The 23574-nt window shown below is 41.5% G+C and overlaps 2 protein-coding genes across 4 annotated transcripts; one reads left to right on the top strand and one right to left on the bottom strand.

Annotated features, from left to right (window-relative positions):
* dapk2a (death-associated protein kinase 2a) lies at positions 1-13006 on the top strand. Of its 3 annotated transcripts, none has more exons than XM_080767151.1 (11): positions 1-46; positions 1707-1807; positions 4406-4627; positions 6125-6263; positions 7119-7248; positions 7703-7778; positions 9522-9674; positions 9930-9975; positions 10327-10479; positions 11631-11837; positions 12217-13006. In XM_080767151.1, the coding sequence occupies exons 2-11, from the start codon at positions 1746-1748 to the stop codon at positions 12535-12537; spliced, it is 1509 nt and encodes a 502-aa protein (XP_080623277.1). In that variant the 5' UTR covers positions 1-46; positions 1707-1745; the 3' UTR covers positions 12538-13006. The 3 variants fall into 3 exon arrangements, with proteins under 3 accessions (XP_080623277.1, XP_080623276.1, XP_080623278.1); XM_080767150.1 differs by having other exon boundaries at positions 7-46; positions 1732-1807; XM_080767152.1 differs by lacking the exon at positions 1-46 and adding an exon at positions 987-1081 and having other exon boundaries at positions 1732-1807.
* Positions 13007-13163: 157 nt separating this feature from the next.
* Positions 13164-19625, bottom strand: LOC308317858 (uncharacterized protein). The gene is made up of 7 exons (XM_080767181.1): positions 19504-19625; positions 16553-18526; positions 16124-16287; positions 15826-16046; positions 14714-14858; positions 14419-14525; positions 13164-13919 (listed from the first exon to the last, which is right to left on the bottom strand). The coding sequence occupies exons 4-7, from the start codon at positions 16035-16037 to the stop codon at positions 13724-13726; spliced, it is 660 nt and encodes a 219-aa protein (XP_080623307.1). The 5' UTR covers positions 16038-16046; positions 16124-16287; positions 16553-18526; positions 19504-19625; the 3' UTR covers positions 13164-13723.
* Positions 19626-23574: the final 3949 nt, after the last annotated feature.

Genomic DNA, 23574 nt, shown 5'->3' on the forward strand with positions numbered 1-23574 from the left:
GTGTGTCCCCGAGCAGGAGGACACTCCGTCCGTCTACAGCACCACGGTAAGAGCCTATTATTTGTTATTGTTGTTGCAATATTACCCCTGTGTTGGGTTAACTAATGTAGGCCTACTACATTTATTTTGGCTCTGAGATAGCTAGGCTATAGCCTACACATATATAGGCTTAGGCTACAATTACAATAGACAATAGTCAGATCTCTAGAGAAGTGGTTCCCAAACCCGTTAGCTCGGAAAGAAAGACCCTAAAGAGAAATAAAATCAGTTGTCTACCCGGGACCCAAACTAGTGAAAATAGATGCATGCAAGCTCACAAAATAGCTCACAAAATAATGTAGGCTAATACATTTGGTCTGTTTTCCCATGCAGTAAAGAACTCGTGTGGGTAAAACTCTGGAACTCAGTCCACTTATCAAAACTAGAAGAAACTTCAAATGAGTAGATTTTGACTGTGGTTTATTATGATTAGGCTATGTTGTCTTTCCCAGTAGGCTATTTGATTGTTTTTCAGATTTGTTCCCTTTAGAAAAAAAGCCTGCTGCAGGTGCTGAAAATGAGCACTTGTTGTGCTATAGCTGCTAGGCTTATGGCTATAGAACACTGTCTATGTGATTGTCCATCTCAAATAAAAATAAAATAAATACAAACTGGGTCCATTTGGTTATACATTTTAAGTATTTCAGAGTTGAACAAACTGAGGAACTTTCCATGTAGGCTACTTTAAAAATATAATATTCATTAGACCTCTGCAGATGATTTCACAATAACTTCATAATTAAAATGGCACCATTTTTCCCCTACTCACTTTGTGTCTTACTGCTGGGCTGTGGACAGTTCTGCCTACTACATCATCGATGAAAGCTATATATAGCTTTCTGGAAACAATCAAAATGATGCATGGCACTAATTTCAACCACGGTGTTTCAACCTGTGATCTGACAATAAAGACTATATTCTCATTCCGATTCTTAGGTTGGTGCTTGGGTTGGTGCATGGGTTGGTGCATGGGTTCCTCTGCTGTCAGTGTGTGGAACTGTGGATGGCACAGCGTGAAGCACTTTTGATAAAGGCGCTACATGTATGATGTATGCACCATTTACCATTTACATGGAAGGATAATTCCAAAAGAAGCGCTAGCCCTTTAGGAAGATGCTGCTCTATCTTAGCTTCTTAATTCTTTAGTTTTGCTATTTCCTCTGATGGCAGACTGTGGATGTTTCTTTTCTTTACCGAAACATACGTATATAAAGAAACCGTGTCAAGGAGGAGTTACATATTTGCATAAATCAGTTCTATTGAACACCTTTTATGTGTTTGCGTTGGTTAAAAAAAATATTGAACCAATGGAAAGTATAAATAAACTAAGTGTTTTTCGGACAAAACCTATTAACTCCATTGGACCCTCAAACTGTCTGCTAAAACATCTACTCCACCACCTCTCCCCCTCTCATGCAAGTAATTGACAATATATAAAGTCACAACACCAACTTTGATGAGGCAATATTGCTTTGTTTTCTTTTTATTTCCAGAAAAAAATAAAAATAAAATCATTTTCTGAAAAATGAACATTTTTGAGTTACTTAGGTGGTTTCTTATATATATATATATATATATATATATATATATATATATATATATAATGCAACCTGACTGGGAAACCCTTTGTTGGACAATTCATCAAAAGCGTTTTTCTCTGATCTTAGTTGCCATTTCCTCGCGCTAATACAGTGAGGACTGCAGGCATGGCGTCGTTCAGACAACAGAACGTTGAGGACTTCTATGACATTGGTGAAGAATTGGGAAGGTAATCATTAAAGTTTGAACTGAACACAGACTATTTTGAGGTACTTTTACTTTACTGGAGTTTTTCAGAATTTCAGTACTATAGTTACTTTGTTGATTTAGATTGTTATTACAAAACATACAGACATTTGACAATAGCAGATCCACAAGATCACAATGCATTGCGAGCTTGTAGATCTGCTATTTTCAAAAGATTTTTTATACATACAGTACTTTTACTCTTGGTACTTTAAGTACATTTTGATGCCAATACTTTTGGGCTTTTTAAGTACATTTTGAAATTGAGTATTTTTATATTGCAGCCAGTTGCAGCCAGTATTACTTTTACTTAAGTAAAAAGAGTACTTTTCCCACCACTGTGTTGTGACACACACACACACACACACACACACACACACACTGCTGTGTCAAGGCCCTCTTCTGGGTCCTATCTTTAGACGAGTCCTAAATAGAACCACGAAGGAAGCCTTGTTTATATTTTGTTTACTCACAGACAGTGTCTCGCATCGATCTACAAGCTCACACCATGCGTGGCAGCAGAGCAGTGCAAGCATTGTGAGCTTGTAGATCGGCTATTTCCGAGCATGATGACACTGACACGTATAAAGTATAAAATGTGAATGTTGGCTTACCCAGCATGCAGCTGTCACAACACAGTCATCATCTGACAACCTAACAATACAGCTGACTGATGCCTGCTTTGCCATGTCTGCTTATAACAAGCAATTCTGAGCTTGTTTCTTCTGTAAAGTTTAATTACGTCATATAGCAGCCACATCTCTGGACGTTTAATGTTTGTTTAGAGCAGTAAACCGCGACCCGAAGTGAGGCGGCTTTCACTTCACACAAGTGTGATTTCTTTTTAAATAGTCGATTCATACATGTAGCTCACAAGGAGCTTGTAGATTGGCTATTGTTTTGCTTGTTTTCATATATGGTTGCTTATTTCTCTCGCAAAATCTGGCAACATTTCCTCTCATAACCAAACACCACAGCTGACTTCTGCTATCCGTTGCTTGTATCATCACTGTCATGTGGATACTTTGTATGTACTAAACTGTCACTTTTCAGGAAATGGTTAAAAAAAGAAAGAAAACGTGTTCCGATATCCAATGTAGTTCGTATTTAGTTCAGTGTTCATTTTTTCAGAATATTTTGATTAACTCTTAGTCTTTTGAATAACACACAATTTAGTCATAGTCCTATTTAGTCTTCTGAAAAACCTTAGTCTTTAGTCTTAGTTTTAGTCTTAATGCAATGTTAAATTTGCCAGAAAATATTTAGTCCTAGTCATAAACAACAACAAGTATAAATATGGTGATACAAGGTTTCAGGCTGACAGCAATGATATCCAACCTTTTACAAACCGTGTCCGTTGTGTGTGCGTGTGCGCGTGCGCGTGCGTGCGATGTTGGAGTAGAGTCAACTCTCATCTCACCCCACCAGTATTTGGCTGCAGAAATACCACAGCACTATGTATAGACCACTTAGTTTGCTTGTGGTGGAAGTATAGCTTTAGAGCAGTCGTCCTTAAAGTGTGGTCCGAGGACACCCCAGGGGGTCCTTGAAGGGGTTCCCCAGCTCACAACGACGCTAACCTACATGAATGAATTAATGCTAAAGTCCATGAATATTTATTTTTATTATGTTTTTGGTTAAAGGGCCACTTTAGCCCTTTTGCAACCAGATCTTATTTTAATGATGTTTGGGAGACAATAAACACTTTCCTGAGGTTTTTGGGTAACTTGTGTTTTTAGATATTTTAGTATTTCAAAGTGTTCATGATGACACTGGGCTCACTTCCTTCCTGGACTACAATTTCCATAATGCTTTGGTACACTGCTCCTCCTTGTGGATAGGGGGAGGGCTGTCTTACTGAGACAACATGGCAGTGTCGGTAGGCCAATCAGAGGCAGGCGGGGCGTTACCATGTCTATGCTCGGACGTAGAATAGATATACGCGTGTCCATGACATCATGGACACTTTGCAATACTCAAATATCTAAAAACACGTATTACGCACATTAAAACCCAAGGAAAGTCTTTAATATTTAATTAATTTATATAATTAAAATAAGATCTGGTTGCAAAAGGGGTGAAGTGTCCCTTTAAGTGCCCAGCCTAGTTTAAATAGTTCCTCTTTTAGCTGGGGATCCCCTGGACAAGGACCCCACTGTTGAGAATCACTCTCTAATCAGTCTAATCATCCAGAACGTTTTTATGGGCCGTATTTTAGGCAAAAAAAACATTTTAAAATTGTTCAACTAGCCGATCAACGTCACGTTGTTAGCTTGTAGATCAGCTATTTGAACTAAACAAAAATGTTTTTCAAAATAGTAAACAAGGCATATAGGTTTAGGGGTAAGGGGAAAGGCATGCACGATCTGCTATTTGCACTGCTTTTCTTTTCTTTCTTTATTCTTCTAATTTATGGATTAATTAAAATAAACAAATGTATACGTTTTATGAAATAAATATATATTTGGAATCTTTTGAATGGGACGGGAGACTTTCTTTTTGAGAACCAGTTGTGTTAATCTTCTGTTGGCTGTGTGTGTGTGTCTGTGCGTGCGTGTGTCCGTGCGTGCGTGCGCTACAGTGGTCAGTTTGCCATGGTGAAGCAGTGCGTGGAGAGGAGCACGGGGCGTCAGTTCGCCGCTAAGTTCATAAAGAAGCGTCAGAGTGTGGCCAGCCTGAGAGGGGTGAGGCGCGAGGAGATCCAGCGGGAGGTGGACATCCTGCGCGAGGTGCAGCATCCCAACATCGTCACACTGCACGACGTCTACGAGAACCGCACCGACGTGGTGCTCATCCTGGAGCTGTGAGTTAACGACACCGCTGCTGCAGTGCTGGAGAACGTACTCACATGTTTTACCTAAGTAAAAAATCACACCCGTGTGAACTGAGTGGTGCAATTCCCCCCCCACACCCCCCTCTCTCTCTCTCTCTCTCTCTCTCTCTCTCTCTCTCTCATTAGCAGGCACAGCAATAGCCCTCTCTCTGTTTCTGGTGCCCCCTACTGGTATAAATAAGTCACATACTCGTGCTCATTTACACAGGTACACAGGTACACAGGTACACGGACATTGCTGCTTGTAGGAGTGGTTGCACCACTCAAAAATATCAATACTACAATGCAGAAACACTCCCAGCTTTCAAGTAGAAGTCCGGAATTCAAAATGTACTCGATTAAAAGTACAAAAGTATTGGTGTCAAAATGTACTTAAAGTACCAAAGGTAGAATGTACTCACTATGCAGATTGTCCAAATTCAAGTTTTCAAATGTATACAAATATTTTGAAAATGGCAGATCAACAAGCTCACAATGCGACACATTGTTAGCTTGTAGATCTGCTATTTTTAAATAGCTGAAATATATATATATAGGGCTGAAGTGGTTAATGTACACTGTACATTACTACTACTTTGTAGATTTGTATTTGTATTATGTGTTGTAATAATAATACAAATCTACAAAGTAACTAGTAAATAAAGTGTTCAAATAAATGTAGTGAAGTAAAAGTACAATATATGCCTCAGAGAGTGGAGTATTAAGTAAAGTACAAATACCTCATAATTGTACTTACCGGTATGTACAGTACTTATTTACTTAAATAAATGTAGGCTACTAGTTACTTTCCATCACTGCCAAGTGCAATTGAACGTGGTGCACGAGTTGCGCCGCTGGAATCATGTTTTGTTTTTGTCAACTAAACAAATTTCTTTCGTCGACTAGGCTTACTTTCTTCACTGACAAAGACTAAATAAAAACTAAATAAAAGCTAAATACAAACTAAGCTAAAACTAAGACTAAATATGTTTCTATTCCATCAACAAATAAAAACTAGACTAAAATGTTAGGGAGGGACTAGTGGAGAAGAGATCCAGTAGCCAAACTTCATACTTGCGACGCTTTGTCAGTGAGCTTGTAGATCTGCTATTTTCGCAGTTCAAGTGTAAAATCAGCCATTACGACACCATCAAGGCCTGCCAAAACACATTTTAGTCACAAAATCAACCGTAGTAGATTTAGTCTAAAATCTTGCAAATAACTCACTAACTACGACCACCCGATCACGGCGCAAGCATTCTCATAACAACAGATAATTTGTGGTTGTTAATTTCCTTCACAGTCGTTTTCCATTACGGAATGGGACATTATTAATAAATAGTAAATACCCTAAATCAAAATGTATTGTATACTCGGTAGCAACAGCAATATTTGATATAGTGTTTATGTGTGTGTGTGTGTGTGTGTGTGTGTGTGTGTGTGTGTGTGCGTGTGTGCGTGTGTGCGTGATGCATGTGTGAGTTGCAGGGTATCAGGTGGAGAGCTGTTTGACTTTCTGGCCCAGAAGGAGTCTCTGAGTGAGGAGGAGGCCACACAGTTCATCAAACAGATCTTAGAAGGAGTTTACTACCTTCACTCCAGGAAGATCGCCCACTTTGACCTCAAGGTCTGTCTGTCTGTTTGCATGTTCTCCCTGTGTCCCCTAGGGTAGGTACCCTCACAAAAACATGCAGTAATCCTCTAAACTACACCTCCCCCTGGCCAGCCGGGGTGCCTGATGGAGGGGAAAGGAATTGGTCGGAATAACGCGTTCCTTTCACGCGCTACGTCCGGCCGGGAACCCCCCCGCCCCCCCGTCAGGTGAAAAGAAGCAGCTTGGACTCCTCATGCATAGAAGGAAGCATGAGGTCAGTCCGCTGCCCCCGCCCCCCCCCCCCCCAGGTTGGCAGAGGAATTGTAGCCCAGGATCTTATTAGATAATTGACACTGGGTGGAAAAAATGGGTTACAAATTCGTAAAAATAAAAAATAAATAAATAAACATATAATATTTTACTTAAGGAAAAGTATCAATACTGCAATGTAGAAATACTCTGTTACAAGTAAAGGTCCAGGAATTCATAACGTAGGCCTACTTGAGTAAAAGTACAAAAGGTTTGGCTTCAAAATGTACTGGTGTTTTAACTAAGCATTATGTTGAAAAATGCTATTGAAAAATAGCAGATCTACAAGCTCATAGCTTGCCACCGAGTGGCGCGCTACGAGCTTGTAGGTCTGCTATTTTTGAAAAATCGTAAAAATGCGGCACAAATCTTTGAATATATTTTCTTTCAGAGCGAACGTTTTTATTTCGACGTCAGGCCTAAATGGGTTAAAGTACCAAAAGTAAAAGTACTCATAGAGAATTTCCCATCTCAAGTTTTCAAATTTGAAAATAGCAGATCTACAAGCTCACAATGAGTCTCATCGCATGTGTATCAATCTGCTCAGCATAAACCATGTCATTGCTTTGTGCTCCGCAGCCTGAGAACATCATGCTCCTGGACAAGAACGTTCCCTTGCCAAGGATCAAACTCATTGATTTTGGACTAGCCCACAAGATAGAAGCTGGCGTCGAATTTAAAAACATCTTCGGAACGCCCGAGTTTGTGGGTGAGTCATGATACAGCACAAATGCATTTTACTCACAACTTCAGTAAATATTATTGGGAGCATCAAATGGTGTGCGGATTTTTTCATTTCTTCATTTGACTTTATTTTGATCCAGCACACAGCCTATATAGGTACTGTATATAGATGTGCGTGTCCTTTTTGGTTGTTTGTTCAGCCTCTCCTACTGCATTTTATTCTACAGCACTATTTATTAGTAGTGTTTTTTTAGTAATATAATAGTTCTTGCATTGTTATGCAACCTTTTGAATGTCTGTTTGTCCAGGTTTGATATACGCACCATCCTTTTTGGGGGTCCTCTTTTCTGCTGGACGTTCCTCAATTCTTGTCTTTATAAAGAGAGTCTTAAGCCCTACACCTCAGACGCTACAGTATAACTGTCTAGACTCTACAGTCATGTAAATGGTGTATTGTCCTTGCCATCTGCCATTCTCAGCACCAGAGATCGTCAACTATGAGCCTCTGGGTTTAGAAGCGGACATGTGGAGCATCGGAGTCATCACCTACATCCTGTGAGTTTATTATTACATCATCACCCCATCATAATAATTTGATTGTGCCTATATAATGGTTACAATAGTTTCCTTTTATCTGTATAAAACAGCTGGATAAAACTAACAGAAATGTCTCTTCCTTGCTGTCGGGCAGAAACCTCTCTAGGCCTGTCTCCGACTAAGAACTTATATAGTCGAATCTGATTGGCCAAATGTTTGCTATATTCTTAACCACTTGAACCACAGCTCAGTTGTGAGCTTGTACAACTCGCTTGTACAACACTTTTTGGTGCAGAGATTTGGGGTGGAGTGAAAATGTTTTACCACGGACAGTTGCAACTGAGGTACCATGTAGCCAGTGGCGGCCGGTGACATTTGTCCTAGGGAGGGCGCTATAACAAAATCAAGAAAACATGCACTAGGTATCATAGATTAAATATCTACTGAGGGAGCCTGTCTAAAGTTTATTAAATATATCTACTAAGGGAGCCTGTCTAAGGTTTATTAAATACATCAAAATGTAACAAAAGGTTCATATAGGGTTAAAGAAACAAACCTGAGACAGAAGGACCAGTGCCATAAAAAAGTGCAATGGCTCAAAGCCACATGACCTTGCTACAGTGGCTTTAACATTAACAAAAACATAAACAAAACGTCCTTATAAAATAACCCTCAAAGCCATGACTCTGCCACCTTATGGCTTAATTTTTACTTTTTGTACATACATTTGTGATGATTACATCAGGTTTGTCTGGACCCAGCTCTCTTTCTTGCAGTGTCCTTCTCTCAAATGGTGTTTTCTGCAGTGATTTCACAGAGTTTTATTTTTCCTCTTATTTTTCCATTATGCAAGTGAATTAAACTATTATTATATTGACTTTACCTGGCTCCATTCATCTGTCTCATCCCTCGTTTTTCTAGCGTATGTTGTTGTGGCTGTGTGTTAAACCCTATGTCAAACTGTGCTGTGATGTGTATGCTGCCCCCAAGTGTTTTGTGGTGTAAATAACGTCATGGATCGCACATATTTCGCGACCCAGTGGCTTCCTATAGTTTGTATTGAAGACCTGTGTACCGCAATGCATTACTCTTCAGTGCTGAGAATATAGCTCCAGATGATCGCCGCTCGCGCACCAACACGTGACACACACTAACCAATCAGAAACGTCATACAACGTAAATAACATTTGACATTTCATGGAGGCATAATACTAACGTGGCAGCATATTACAACTTTTAAACACTGCCTTTGGTTAGTGGCTACTTATATTATATAATATTAACGTTTCTGGATTGCTAATTTTAAATAAATTACAGGCTGTAGATTTCGTTTCTCAGTCATTCTTATTCACGTTTTATTCAGGGGGTGGGCATGGTGGTGCGGCGCACCAGCGCCCCCTATGGACGCACCGCCACTGCATGTAGCCTGTGGACTCAGGACTTACTTTCTATGTCCCGGTTTTCATCATTCACTAGAATTAAAATAATAATAGTTGTTTTCAGTGGTTGCATAAACCGTAGACGTTTATTGTGTGAACATGCTCACCTAACCAATCAGAAAACATGAACAAATGCATTGCGTGTCTGAATTCAACGCTGAGGCTGATGTTTGTCAATCAGTCATTACCTATATGCAACACCTATGGTGCGTACATGTGCATGAAATTGCGCATTGGTTTATGGAGCTGAATGAATATGATGTGTGTGTGAGCACTTTAAATAGAGCACATCATACTAAAATCCCCATCTCTTCTGTTTCAGACTAAGTGGTGCGTCGCCATTTCTCGGGGAGACCAAGAAAGACACACTGAAGAACATCTCAGCAATAAACTATGACTTTGACGAGGAGTTCTTCTGTCACACCAGCGAACTGGCCAAGAGATTCATCAGGCAGCTGCTAGAGAGGGACAAGATGTGAGTGCTTAAATACACCAAATTCAGCTGTAGTAGGCTATAATGCTGCTAATTCTGTGTTCTTCTGAGAAAATGATGAGGTTTTAATTGAATGCATTGTCTACGAAAGGCGAGTACTCTACCGACTGAGCTAGCTTATCATTTAGCAACAGGAAGGGAGCCATAGTTCGACATTTTACTGTTGGAACACAATCATCCCTTGGTGATAAATATGGTAATTGAGGTCATTATACTGTATACATTTGTTTCCTGCAGGAAAAGGTTAACTATCCAAGATGCTCTGAATCACCCCTGGATAAAGGTATGAACACAACACTGTTTCACCTTCATGAGTCCATCATATCAGTCATGCAGTTTTATAAACAACATTCGCTCCTCACCTTTCGTAGTCCACTTCCTCCCGGGTTTCTGCCTCGTTTCTGCCCGATAGAAACCTCTTATCTCGAATATCTCCATGATGATCTCCATATTGTAACTTGTTTGTTTGGGGAAATTAATGCCCTATGCCCCATTTTGAGCTTTGATGCTACATTTGCTTCTTTTTTAAATGAATTACAAAGGTTTTGGACGTATGAGGTTTCCATCCGACAGAGACTATGTTTAAGCCAGTGGTGCTGATATATTCTGCTGTTTTCTCTGACCCTAACAACAGTCCAACGAATGCAAGGAGGAGCCCAAGGCCCGCGAGACCAAGAAACGTGAGCGCAGGCAGCTGAAGACCAAGCGCCTGAGGGAGTACACCATCAAGTCCCACTCCAGCATGCCCCCCAACAACACCTACGTCAACATGGAGCGCTTCGCCCAGGTTGTGCACACGCACGCACGCACACACACACACACACACACACACACACACACACACACACACACACACACACACACACACACACACACACACACACACACACACACACACACACACACATAAATAGTCGTGCAAAGAAGATTTGAAGCACTTTTTAGACCTGAGGCCGATTAAAAAAATGGCATATACTGTATATCTAACTATAAATGAACCAAGTCTCTGTACGCTTGTACGTCTGTAATCCACGTAACTCGAGAACCGTTCGCCCCACAGACTTCAAATTCGATACACGTGTTCCACACCCCCACAGGGAGTGCAATGCCTGGTGTCGAGTCGGTTGGACCCAGGGTTGTCCAGAACCACAACAAAAGGCTTCTGCCGGGTCTCAAAAGGCCTCTGCCTGGACCAGACTCCATATATGGGCATAAAATGGACACAGACATAATATCTGGGTGGGGCATGCAACTCATAATATCTGGGTGGGCCAGTGTCCAACGCGCACAGCTGTAGAGGCCCCACAGGCACCGCTCTAGTATACAGTAAATTATAAAAACTGGTTTATCTTCCCCTCTGTCACTGGCGAGTAGGTGAGTGAAGCTTGCATGCTTCAGCTATGTGCATTTTGGACGTAGGAACAGTTATTTTCAAAATAAAGTAAATAAAATAAGCAATAATCAACAAATTAACTTCAAACTAAAGAAATTATTTTAGTTAAAACGACCAAGTATATATATATATATATATATATATATATTATTGCGAATGCACTGAGCACTTACTATGAGACAAATGCTTTCCCAGATTGAATGGGTTAACTCTGTCAGTGTACATTAAACCAAATGGAAGTAGTAGTAGGTTCTATTTGAAACCCACGATTATCCACTCTGTATCCACTCAGAGATACAGACCTACAGGTCCACTTGGACTTATTGTCCAAATGGACCTGTAGGTTTAAATGTGACTAAAAACTAAATACGGTAGACTGTTTTTCAAAAAAAGTAATAAAAAAAAGACTATGACTAAACTGGGCATCAAAACGCCCCAACGTGCCCATGTGATGCAGGTGGTGGAGGACATTAACGTGCCCATGTGATGCAGGTGGTGGAGGACATTGGCCAAATGGACCTGTAGTAATTACCCATGTAATGCAGGTGGTGGAGGACATTGGCCAAATGGAGGGCTCCTTCTGCAGCCTGGCGCTGGCCCACGACGCCCTGCAGGAGGACATGGACGCCATGGTGTCCGTCTACAACGAGAAGGAGGCGTGCTACAAGGAGGAGAGCGAGGGCGTGCGCCACGAGCTCTCCCAGATCCGCTACGAGTTCCGCAAGGTGGAGGCCATGAAGAGGAGCCTGCAGGTAATGGAGATCAAACTATGGATTATTACACCATTACCGTGTCAAAAAGAAATCAACAAAGTACCGGTATACTGTAAAAAAAAAAGTCAAACATTGGCCAAATTGTCAAATATTAGAGGCACAAATAACTATTGGGATCTACTGGCTATTTTCACAATTTTTAGCTGTAGTACCGAGTCAAACTAAATGTATTGTTTCCCAAGAGCGTGTGTGTGTGTGATCCCCAGTTCAAATATGATTATTTTGGGGGTCCTCAGTTCAAAATACAATTTTTTTGGGGGCCCCCCAGTTCAAATAGGATTATTTTGGAGGGTCGGTTTGAGAACCACTGCTATAAAACAGAAACTATACTTCTGCAATATGAATCATGTGCCAATAGGACGACATGCGGGCGTTCAGCGCCAGCCTCGGCGCCGTGAGCAGCCGCTACCAGGAGAGGCGGAGCCACTTCGACGCCCTGCGCCAGGAGCTCAGCAATGAGCTGAAGTGGGTGCAGGAGGCCCTGGGCTCCTTCCCCCCACCCGCGGGGGGGGACGGGGGAGGAGGGGGCGGTGGGCCCAACTGCAGCTTCTCCATGGTGGTCTTCAACAACAACGAGGTGAACGAGGCGCTCAAGGAGCTGCTGAATCGCTCGTGCGGCGGAGAACTTCTGTCGTCCGGCATCAACCTGGACCTCACAGAGGCCGGCCAGCAGAGATAATGAAGCATGATCCATGGAGCCTGATGATTGTTTATATCAGCCATTCTCAATGGGGGAGGGGTTCATCCAGGGGGTCCTCTGCAAAACTATACAGTATACTCACTATATGTTGGCTATTAATAAGGGAAAAAGCAGACGTACTGTACAAACTCACAGCAAAGCTTGTACACAAATCTTCTCTTCTGGGGGTCCCCGGCACAAAACATTTTCTGATGAGGAGGTCCGCGGCCAAATATATATAACATACAATTTAGTCCTTGAAATGACAATGTTTGAGAACCACAGTACAAAGCAGGTCATTATGCAATAGACCATGGACCCCCATTTGATACGATTTTTTTTTCTTGTTTTTTCTGGCACACCGATCTACACTGATCAAATCCTCATTGTTAATTTAACTTTAAGAGTGTAAATAATAGCAATAGTTATTCACTTTTCTGTCAAGTTAATAAAATAAAGGTGCACTTTTGGACGTGTTTATTTATAAGGTGACAGTACTTCATTAGGCCCCTTGGTGTGGTTATGTGCAATGATGTCTTCTCTGCAATGCAGAGGTGAATACTTCTTATAACTGTCATGGGTAGCCTGTAGATCTGTTATGTTTACTTTTTTTTATCATAAATAAAAATAAAAATAAAAAAAAAGTGAAGGTTTTGGACATACACGGTTTCCACCTGACAGCATTAATATTTAATGTAGAGTATACATGACTGAAGATAACTGAGATATCTGTACACAATATTTATTTTATCATTCAGTTAAGCACATTAACTGAATGTTGTACATGGAATGTGTTGTTTTAAACAACACATTCCATGTACAACAAATGGAATTGAGGAATTAAGGCACAAATGTTGGTCCTGTTCTGACAAAGAAATTAACAGTTGTGTCTCCAGCATCACATCTCTCATCAACTCAGGAATCACATATACAGTTTTTATAGCTCATAAAGTATACAATGTAATGCAAAATATGTGTAGTTCATCTACAATTCATGTGAAACAACGTACAAAATGAAAGCTAATAAACAAACAAATGCTGAACTTTCTGTGTATTTTGTTTAGGGGGAATAAAGGGAGGGTAGATTAACTACGATCAAAATGACTTGACAGGATTTTTGTTTTACCTGTACAGCCTTTGTGATCTACTGGTAGATCTACCTTTTGGGCAAGACTAACCCATTAAGTTACAACAGGGAGAGTTTGCCCGGGGGGGCATCAAAGGTAGAACCACTAGTGTCCTTATGATTTGTGGACTTTGTGAAATAAAAATCTTCCAGGGTGATCCGTGTGTTCCAGTCTTGGTTCAGAGTAAACTTGTAGACAGTTACGATGAGAGCAGGAAACATCTTCATCAGGTCAATGTCAGCAGCAGCATCAGCACTGTAAACACACAGCAGTGGTCACTGAACACTAAATGTTAGGATGAACGCACTGATATCTGTCCAACTGCTGCTTTATAAAGTAATGAACACACACATCTATCCAAACGATTATTTAATTAAATCTAATTTAGCTTTATAGCTCCTATGTTCAGCTCCTATCCCTAAAACACCCTGGACAACGCTCTACATGTCCTATACCATTCTCCCTTTCCTAAAACACCCTGGACAACGCTCCACACGTCCTATACTCTTCCCCCTTCCCTAAAATATACTGGGCAACACTCCACACGTCCTAGACCTAGTCCTCTTCCCCCTTGCTCAAGGGCACTTCAACACTACCTCTGTGTCTCTTGATTGTGACTTTGAACTTTTCTTTTTGGATCCACACCCAGAGAAGTGATCACACTTTAGGTAATACAAATAGAAAATATAATATGATTTGAGGGTGAATTTTAGCTGCTACACTATATGTTTTGTTTGAATCCGATTCAACTTACTGGTGCTGATGGAGATTACGTATGAAGCGCAGGAGTCCAAACCCATCATCATGGTAGGGATACTTCTTCCTCCTCTTCTCCATCTCCTCAAACACCTCCTGTGGCAACTGGAAAAACACACAACTTAAAGTTGTCTAATGGACACAGACACACCTGAACCCCACATGATTTAGTCTAACGGCCACGAAGACACACCTGAACCCCACATGATTTAGTCTAACAGACACAAAGACACACCTGAACCCCACATGATTTAGTCTAACAGACACACCTGAACCAAACATGATTTTGTCACCTTGTCTTTCATTGTGTCTTTCCATGTGCTGAACAGTCTGCCCTCAGCACACTGGTTCCATACCGCCATGACGTTCTGGTCTTCAAGTTCATAGTGCTTGTCAATTTCCTTTTCATTTGCAACCTTTTGCAGGAAATCAATTCTCCTGGAAGAATTTACAAACTCAAATATTTTACTGAAAAAACATCACTTTAAAGACATCCTGTTGGTAGAAAACCTATACTGTTGGTTCAAAATGTTTACTTTAAAACTGGCAGAAACTCCATATTTTGGGCATGATGCAGAAAATGTAAGAGAAATGTAAGAAATTTTAAATAAATAGCCAAATTAGCTGATCTACATGCTCCCAATGTGTGACCCGCCGTTGTGCTTATACTAGATCGGCTATTTGCACTGTTGAAACCACAGCTTAAGAGGTTAAAATGGGGTGCCCGCTGGCCTAGTGGTCCAGGCGCATGCCACATAGGCTGACAGCGTGTCGAGTGTTCGAGTCCCGCTCATGACGACGGTGCATACGAGTCCAGGGCGAAACTAGTAGTTGCGCGCTCTGCTTGTGCAAGTAATAAATAAATAATAATTTACTATGAAAACCTGCATCTCCCGTCCGTCTGTCAGTTAGTTAGTCACCCCACGCCTCCATTTAAGCTCATGCCTCGTGACATCACACGTTCACACCTCCAAATATGGTCATTGGCTATCCAGGGTTTGATGAGGTCAGTGGCGGGATCTTCATATTCGACCATATATGGGGGGGACTGACAGCCATTTATGGTGACATGACTGAGCGACGGGTTTTGCAGGTTTTCATAGAAATCTGCGACCTACAGTCACAATAATAATAAAGAAATAATAATAGCGACCCTAGGTCGCATTTACTATGAAAACATGTATCTCCCGTCTGTCAGTTAGTTACTCACCCCAGTGAGTAACTCACCAGTACAGAATTCATTCCATATGTTGATCTGACCCCCCATGCCAAAGCACCAGCACTCGCCCAGCAGTCTGCTGTCACTCAGGCGGACGCGCGCACGCGACCTCAGGGTGTCTTACTGGTAATAACACTACTACTACTACTGTATGTGTAATGGAAAATATATACTTATTTCTAGTACTTTTTGTTTGTCCAGAAGTAGGGATGAGCCAAGCATTCCTCCACTTTAGGTCTTTTCTTTGGGTCTTCATTGATCATCCTCTCGATGAGATCCTTGGCAACCACATCCTGAACTTGATCCAGGTTGTAGATTCCTTTGTAGATGTTATATTCACATTCAACACCTGTGCCAAATGGATGGTGTCCTCCAGAAAGGATGTAATACGTCAACATCCCAGCCACCTAAAAAAAAGGAGCATGAAAATGAGTAAGATTATCTTGTTTTTTGTGCTTATTTATTACAAATGTCTCACACAGACCTGGATATCAGTGCTTCTTTTATATGAAATATCACTGTCTTCGTTCAAGGTCTCCTTTGCCTTCCAGCATTTCGTTCCTGCACTGCTTGTACGTAGGGTTGTTTGTCCTTTGGGTAACCGACGGCTTATTCCAAAATCCGCTAATCTCGCCTTATTTTCTACATCTGCAAGGCAAATTGGGTAGGGCGCGCCGCACACACACACACACACACACACACACACACACACACACACACACACACACACACACACACACACACACACACACACACACACACACACACACACACACACACACACACACACACACACACACACACACACACACACACACACACACACACACAGATCGATGGAAAGAAAATGAGATGTATGTTGTTTCAATCTACAGTATGAAACTGTTTGCTCTTAATTTGTTCAGTATCTTACCAATCAAGACATTCTGGGGCTTGATATCCCGGTGGAGAATTTGAGGATTCTGACACTTAAGCTATTGAGAAGCTGATTTGCAAGATCACTGATCGATTCACATTTGTCACCTTTGATGTATTCTTCCAGTGTGTATTCACATAACTGAAGCGCAAGGTAACCAAAGTTCTCATCCTCTGCAAAGTCGACATATCGTACAATTGAACGATTGTCAAGCTTTGGAAGACGTAAAAAGCCTTCTTCATTCTTCAGCACTTGGTAGTTGGATTTGGACATTCTCTTAACAGCGATTTCAGTGCCGTCATCTCTTAACCCCAAGAAGACCTCAGTTCCATCACTTCCCTTCGCGATTAATTCATCTTTAACAAACACAAGACTCCCAACTTTGGTCACTTTACTTTCATCTATGTTTGCAAGCTTCTCTAAATCTTTCTTCCATCTTTGACTGATTTGGTGCCATTTTCGTGGTTTTGGTGACACACTGGCCACGGGGTGGATAGGTTGCACATATGAACCTACAGTCAGACGACCAAATTCCTCAACTAGAACAGTTGTTGGCATATCTGCATCAACATGAACTTCATCATTCAGTTCCTCTTGCTTTCCTGATTTTTTTCTCCTTCTTCTCTTCTTCTTATTTTTGGATCCTGATGGCTCTGTATTGGCAGTTGTGGAAACATCACACTCTGAGCTTGGCTGGTTTAGATACCTTTCCAGTTCTGTAAGCTCTTCTTTCAGGTTATTATCCATCCTCATTTCTGCAGCAGCCATTATATCCCCAGGCACACAATCTATTCCCACTGATGCAAAGATTTCAGTGGCACGTTCACATGGAAGCAGGTTTGCCAGTATGCCATAGGTATACACTCTCATCTCAGAGGAGTGCTCTTTCTTCACAAAAGGAACAATCGTTGTGCATAATGTATGCATGAGGTTCTGATTCCAGTCATCTTTGACCCTTGTTTTTTGTGCAATCACATATAGAGTTATCAGAACCTGATGCTGCATTGGAGGAAATTGAGTGCTTGCAGAAAGGAGTTTCAGCAGCTTGGGGATCATAGACAGTGATACCTCACTGGGTATCTCTTTCACTGTGCAGGAAACTGCATGTAGACTTGAAGCAATACAATACTGCAGGTTTGCACTAGGAACCTTTGGAAGCCGCTTGTCTGCATCTTCAATGTAGAAGTTCAGCTTGTCATTGTCCTTCAACCACTTAATAGTTCTCTGGCGATACTCTTCTGCTGTTGGTCCGTTAACATTAAAGAGTGTGTCAATCATGGTCAGATGGGTCTGAGGATTCTCTTCCAGCATATAATGCTGAAAGTTGCTGAAAACTTCTCTTGTTGTTTTCTGTTGTACAGCAATGCCCAGGTCTATAAAACGTTTTATTTTAGAATAAAGGTCACCACCACTGATTGCGAGCTTGTCCATTGTTTCAGATAGTTTAGAATTTAAACTAACATGTTGAGGATGTGTAGCAGGGATTTGATTTAAAAACCCTCCAGCTTTGATTAGGACTTCAACAATGTCACTCCTGTCATTGATGGCAGCAGCTTGAAGTGGTGTCATCATAGCGAAGGGAGTATTTGGATCTGCTCCTGCCTTAAGCAGTCTCTGCACAAAATCAAGTGGTGTTTTGAAAAAAGAGGCATAATGCAAAGGGCTCCAGTTATTTTTGGATAAATGACCTGGGTTTGCATGCTTTCTCAGAAGAAAGACACAAATGTCTTCCTTGTGAAATGCTACAGCAGCAGTCAAAAGAGGTATATCATCGTTGAACTCCTTGAATGGGTAACACTCAGTAATGTCTGTGTCTTTGATTGATTTCTCGAGCTTCTTGAGGTTGCCACTCTTAATGAGCTGTATTATGGGATGTGTTTCTCTTGGTTCAGCTGTGGTCCCTGGAGGAACCAATCGGAACTCAATATTCATGCCCTGTGCAAGCAGATCCATTTCTTTGCTTCAGGATAACTGTGGTGACAAAAAAAATACATTGAGTTAAATACATTTAGTATGCGTTATGTATATAACCGAAGCTCTACACTCGATAAAGATGGGACAGTGTGGAAACCAAGTGTACATTTGCTAAAGTGTATAGTTCACATTAAAACTTGTTTTGGGTCATTTTAACTACTACCAGGGTACAGCCTGAAAGCAGCATGGTTGATTTGAAGTACTTGCAATTGAAATAAAGTGTGCAAAGTCTGTTATGAAACCTACTTATATGACACAATCACTTGTTATCTAGAGAAAACATTGGACTTTGAACTTCGATAAGAGGACCTTAGTTGTCATAAAACACAGCACTCATTAATCAATCTGCATGTTTCACCACCTTGTGTAAGCAGATCTGTTTACACAAGATGGTGAAACAAGGATCCAGGATTTCCAAACTTGTACAGTAGGCCTATATGAAATAATATATAGTTAGACACTGTTGTGCCTTAAAAGATATAGCCAGTGTTAACTGGCCAATATATTAATGTAATACCTTATACAATAATTACTTTCCACAGTAACTAGCATTATAACTTATTACAATTAACTCAATTTTTTTTGTTCAAGATATTAAGTCTATAATTTATAACCCATACTATGAGTTCCACATACTGTACGAAAAAAGAACAGATATACAAGCTATCAACACATTGTGATGAAACTAATTGTAAGCTTGTAGATCTGTTCTTTCTAAGCATGCACCCGCCTGGTCCCTTTCACAAAATGATGTAATGTAATGTGAACGTGCAAAAGTAAAATAGTAATATAATTTGTAATCCATTTAACTGGTGATACCATGTATTATAGCCTATGTACAGTAATTACTAGTAACTTACACTTCACAAATAAATTGCCCAACACTGGGAAGCACTCTGTAACACAATCATTCCCGGCCATTCCTTAAAATCCCGGAAACAATCCGGAACAAAATAGTTTGTTTGCTTGCTTACCTCTCTCGTTTCCAAATTCCACTGTATCGCTAATTCGCTAAATGAACCAAAAAGCGTGCCGTTCATATTTTGAACGAGAGGCGGATGAGGAGCAGAAATGAAGCGCTTAGTATATCCATCAGATCAAAACCACCACGGAGAGTGCCCTAGATTAGCAGATATGAGGCATTCTTGCTAATATGACCGAAGAGCGAAGCGTACGGACGGTGGCCGAGAGTCCGACTCAACAAAAAAAAAGAAAGGAAAGAATATCCGAATATTCTTCTCTCGTCTGATATCATTGTAACCTGACGCTGCCAGATCCAAAAAGCTTGCTACACAAATTTGTTGTGTTGGGGAATATGTTTCCCCAATACCGCCCTCATCTGGCAGCGTCAGGTTAATAGCATTGAGGATGCGCTATGATTCCCTATGACGTGTGGAGTTGAGTGGAGTGGACACGTCGGATCATGGACGGAACCTGTTAAAATGATTTGAACAGATAGGCACTACTGTATTTTTGGCAAATCTAGGGTGAGAAGCGACCGCGTCATGATTTGATTGATTGATTGAAATATTTCAATCTGCAACAGTTGCAGAATTACAGTACATTTCAAGCACAAATTCAATACAAAGACTGTTAACTGTGAGTGGACGACCCAATTAAGCCTTACACTTGTCTTACACAACAGGGTCCACATTGTTCAATTCATCAAAACATTTAGAGACATACAAATAGTCACTTCTATATAGTTAGAGAACAGAACAGGAATTCATCATATAGGAAGCAAAAAAGGGAAAAGATACATATACAGTGAGGGGAAAGGGGGGGGGGCGGTGGGGGGATTCAGATTTTACAGGGGCCAGTTTCGAATTGCAGCCATCCATAGGTGCCCTTTGAGAGCGGTTTTGAAGGAGTCAAGGGATTCACATGTCTTAATGACTGTTGGTAGGGCGTTCCACATTTTGGTGGCATAGGAGCGAAAATAATTTAGTCCCTTGTTTGTGCCGAATCTGGGTTGTACATGGTTTGTTGCACTCCCTCTGGTGTTGTGGGTGTGGACTTCGTTTACATTAAGGAAGTATTTAGACAGGTACATGGGTATCTTCATCTTGGTGGTGTATCGAATCTTGTGGACCAGACCCATTGCAAGATGCTGTACTCTGTCGTCGACCCTAAGCCATCCCAGCCTGTCAAAGTGGGCAGGGGTGAGGTGGGTTAGGGGGGTGAGGCCAAGTAGGAGCCTGACCAGTTTGTTTTGGGAGGTCTGGAGCCTTGTTTTAAGGGCCTTTGAGGTGCTGTGGCACTAAGAGGTGGATGCATACTGCATAGTCAAAGAAACCATGTACGAGGGCTCCTGTTAAGGTCTTCAAGGTGTTTTTGTTGACCAGTGAGGAGATCCTGTAAAGGAATCTTGTCCTTTGATTTACTTTTTTGATTACGTTGGTGGCCATTTTATCAAAAAAAATGTATATCTTTTTTATCCCACGATTTTGTAACCCATTTTTCACCCCTGTGCCAATCATCTACTGTGATCCTGGGCTCTACACACCCTCCGCCAACCTGGGGAGAGCAACGGACTTAACTTAACTCATGCTCCCTTCATGCCTGAGTGTCCAAGTTGCTCCTTTACACCCGACAGGGGGGAGTTTCCCTGGTTGGACGTAGCGCGTGGAAGGAACACGTTATTCCAACCAATTCCTTTCCCCTCCATCAGGCGCCCCGGCTGGCCAGGGGGAGGCAGTTTAGAGACCAGGATTACTGCATGTTTTTGTGAGGGTACCTACCCTAGGGGACACGGGGAGAACATGCAAACTCCACACAGAAAGGCCCTTTCGCCAACCCCGCCTTCGGGTATGGGCACTGATGACGCGGAGGAGGAAACACGCCGCCAGCACCCACACAGTGCCCCGAGCGGGAATCGAACCCAGGACCTTCTAGCTGTGAGGCGACAGCACTACCAACTGTGCCACCGTGTTGATAATATTATCACCCACTCTAACCAAGAAGCCATCTGCCTTGCTGAGATTACTATTTGATCCGAAGAGAATGGATTCAGTTTTTCCCAGGTGTAAGGATAGTTTGTTATCAGCGAGCCAGGTGCAGATTCTACCAAGTTCAGAGCTGAGGGTCTTTTCAACCTGCAGTTTGTTCCTGTCCGAGACCAGCAGTGCTGAGTCATCTGCGAACAGGAACAAGTTGCAGTCACAAGCTGATAAAGTGTGAGGTGGCGTGCACGCATCCACCTGGGTAACTGCTGGGTGAGCGCTGGCACTTTGGCATGGGGGGGGGCAGATGCGGGGTAGGATCAACATATGAATGAATTCTGTATTGGCCATATAAGGAGCATGTCTCTTGAGTGTACAGGGTTTGATGAGGTCAGATCAACATGGAATGTCAGAACAGGTCAGCTCCATAGCCTATACTGTAGATCTAAGGGTGGCAGCTGGGGCAGTGTTGAGTGATGAGCCCAGGTAGGGCCGGGTGACGGGCCTTCATTTCCGGGCCTGATTCTCAGATTGCCTACCGGTATATTATAATTATATTATTATTTTATAGGCAATTATTGTCTTCAGCCTGGGACGAGATGCGACGCACTGTGAGCTTTTAGATGATAGAAGTTGTGAGCTTGTAGATCTATAGATCTGTCTTTGTTTAGAATTGTTAAAAATGTTAAAGTCCCGAAAAGCTTTCAACCAGCGGTCCGGGGACTATAACTAAATGGATAAATGCTATGAATATTTTGCCTTCTATAGGTTGTTAATGGTATGGTCACAGATTATGCCAATTATGAAAATTGCCCAACATATGCAAGTTAGCATCCAGCACTTTCTACATGCTGGGGACCCATACTAAACATTTATAACATAAAACCTCGGCTTCACAACGGGGCTCTATGGGCTGGCTACTAGACTAAAGTATTATATTTGCTATCTTAGATTTGCCAAAAAGACACTGGCGAACAGATATGGGTGTGGACCATAAAATAATATTTCTTATCGTTCCCATGTTGTTTTTACAGAATAATAAAAAACTAAATAGGCCTAGGATTGTAAATAAAATACCCTATTCATACTTTAAATAAAATACATGTACAGAAATAGACAGATATGGTCACAGTAAACAAATCTAGTAGGCTAGAAGTCACAACTGCTCAGGTGTATCTGACTGAGTGTAGTGTAACAACAGAATTAAGAATAAGGTGGTAAATTAAATTTACAGTTTCTGGGTAGGCTATAATCTTGACAGAAAGCCCGGAGGGGCGAAACTTTGTATTTAGGTTGAAATAAAAAAGACGGGGAGCAGAACTATATCGTGTGCGGACATTCCACTTTTTTCTTCATTCATTCGTTTTTTGGGTCCAGCACCGTATTCTGAAACTGGGATGTGCATATCGTTTCCCTTCTTTACATATAACCCTGACAGTGACAAACACGTCTGTCTTCCAAATCCACATCACCTGTATCAGTCTGGTTACAACCTCTTGAATAATATAATCTGGTTTAGGATTTCCCATTCTCTCTCTCTAGGTTGGTGGGCAGGACATGTTTTTGTCTCCGCCAGGCGAAGAGGTTTCGCCCTGTCCTGTCACCAGCTAATCTCTGGTACCGTTGGCCCGGTCACTACAAAAGTGTGCACACAAGCTCCTTGATTTTTGCAAAACACTGGCTCTATAGCCATGGGATCTGTCCGATTTTCCATATTCCATCCTGCATGGCTAAGCTTGACAGGCGTGCTCTATTTTGCCTCAAATCATGAATGCAGCGTCCAATTTAGGTGACTTTTTGACATTTTCACATCATAGCGCTACCAGCAGGTGGATTTTTGCTAAACACAATTTTGGAACAAAATGCCTCAAATCATGAATTTCAATTTACTGTCAAAGGTGTAAGAATAAATTGCACTGTTTTCACATTGGTCTATTAAAGCGCGACCAGGAGGCCACACTTAACCTACCTGACCTGGCGGAGACCTGTGCTCCGAGGAACAATTTTTCTAGTTGTACTTGAAAAACAGAAGATAGAATTTGTAAATCATTCCTTTTTTAATTTTATTTTCTTACCAGGGAGATTATTGTCCAGATGATAAAA

Source organism: Protomyctophum bolini, assembly GCF_963924005.1.
Source record: "Protomyctophum bolini genome assembly, chromosome: 1".
Lineage (NCBI taxonomy): Eukaryota > Metazoa > Chordata > Actinopteri > Myctophiformes > Myctophidae > Protomyctophum > Protomyctophum bolini.

Excerpts from the sequence above, each read along its gene's own strand:
- dapk2a (XM_080767151.1), top strand. The coding sequence starts at position 1,746 with ATGGCGTCGTTCAGACAACAGAACGTTGAGGACTTCTATGACATTGGT. Across the intron at positions 1,808-4,405 it reads ATTGGTGAAGAATTGGGAAG|TGGTCAGTTTGCCATGGTGA; the intron begins GTAATCATTAAA and ends CGTGCGCTACAG. Across the intron at positions 9,976-10,326 it reads TGAATCACCCCTGGATAAAG|TCCAACGAATGCAAGGAGGA; the intron begins GTATGAACACAA and ends CCCTAACAACAG.
- LOC308317858 (XM_080767181.1), bottom strand. The coding sequence starts at position 16,037 with ATGTTGACGTATTACATCCTTTCTGGAGGACACCATCCATTTGGCACA. Across the intron at positions 14,526-14,713 it reads AAGACACAATGAAAGACAAG|TTGCCACAGGAGGTGTTTGA; the intron begins GTGACAAAATCA and ends GTGTTTTTCCAG. Across the intron at positions 13,920-14,418 it reads CGTAATCTCCATCAGCACCA|TGCTGATGCTGCTGCTGACA; the intron begins GTAAGTTGAATC and ends GTGTGTTTACAG.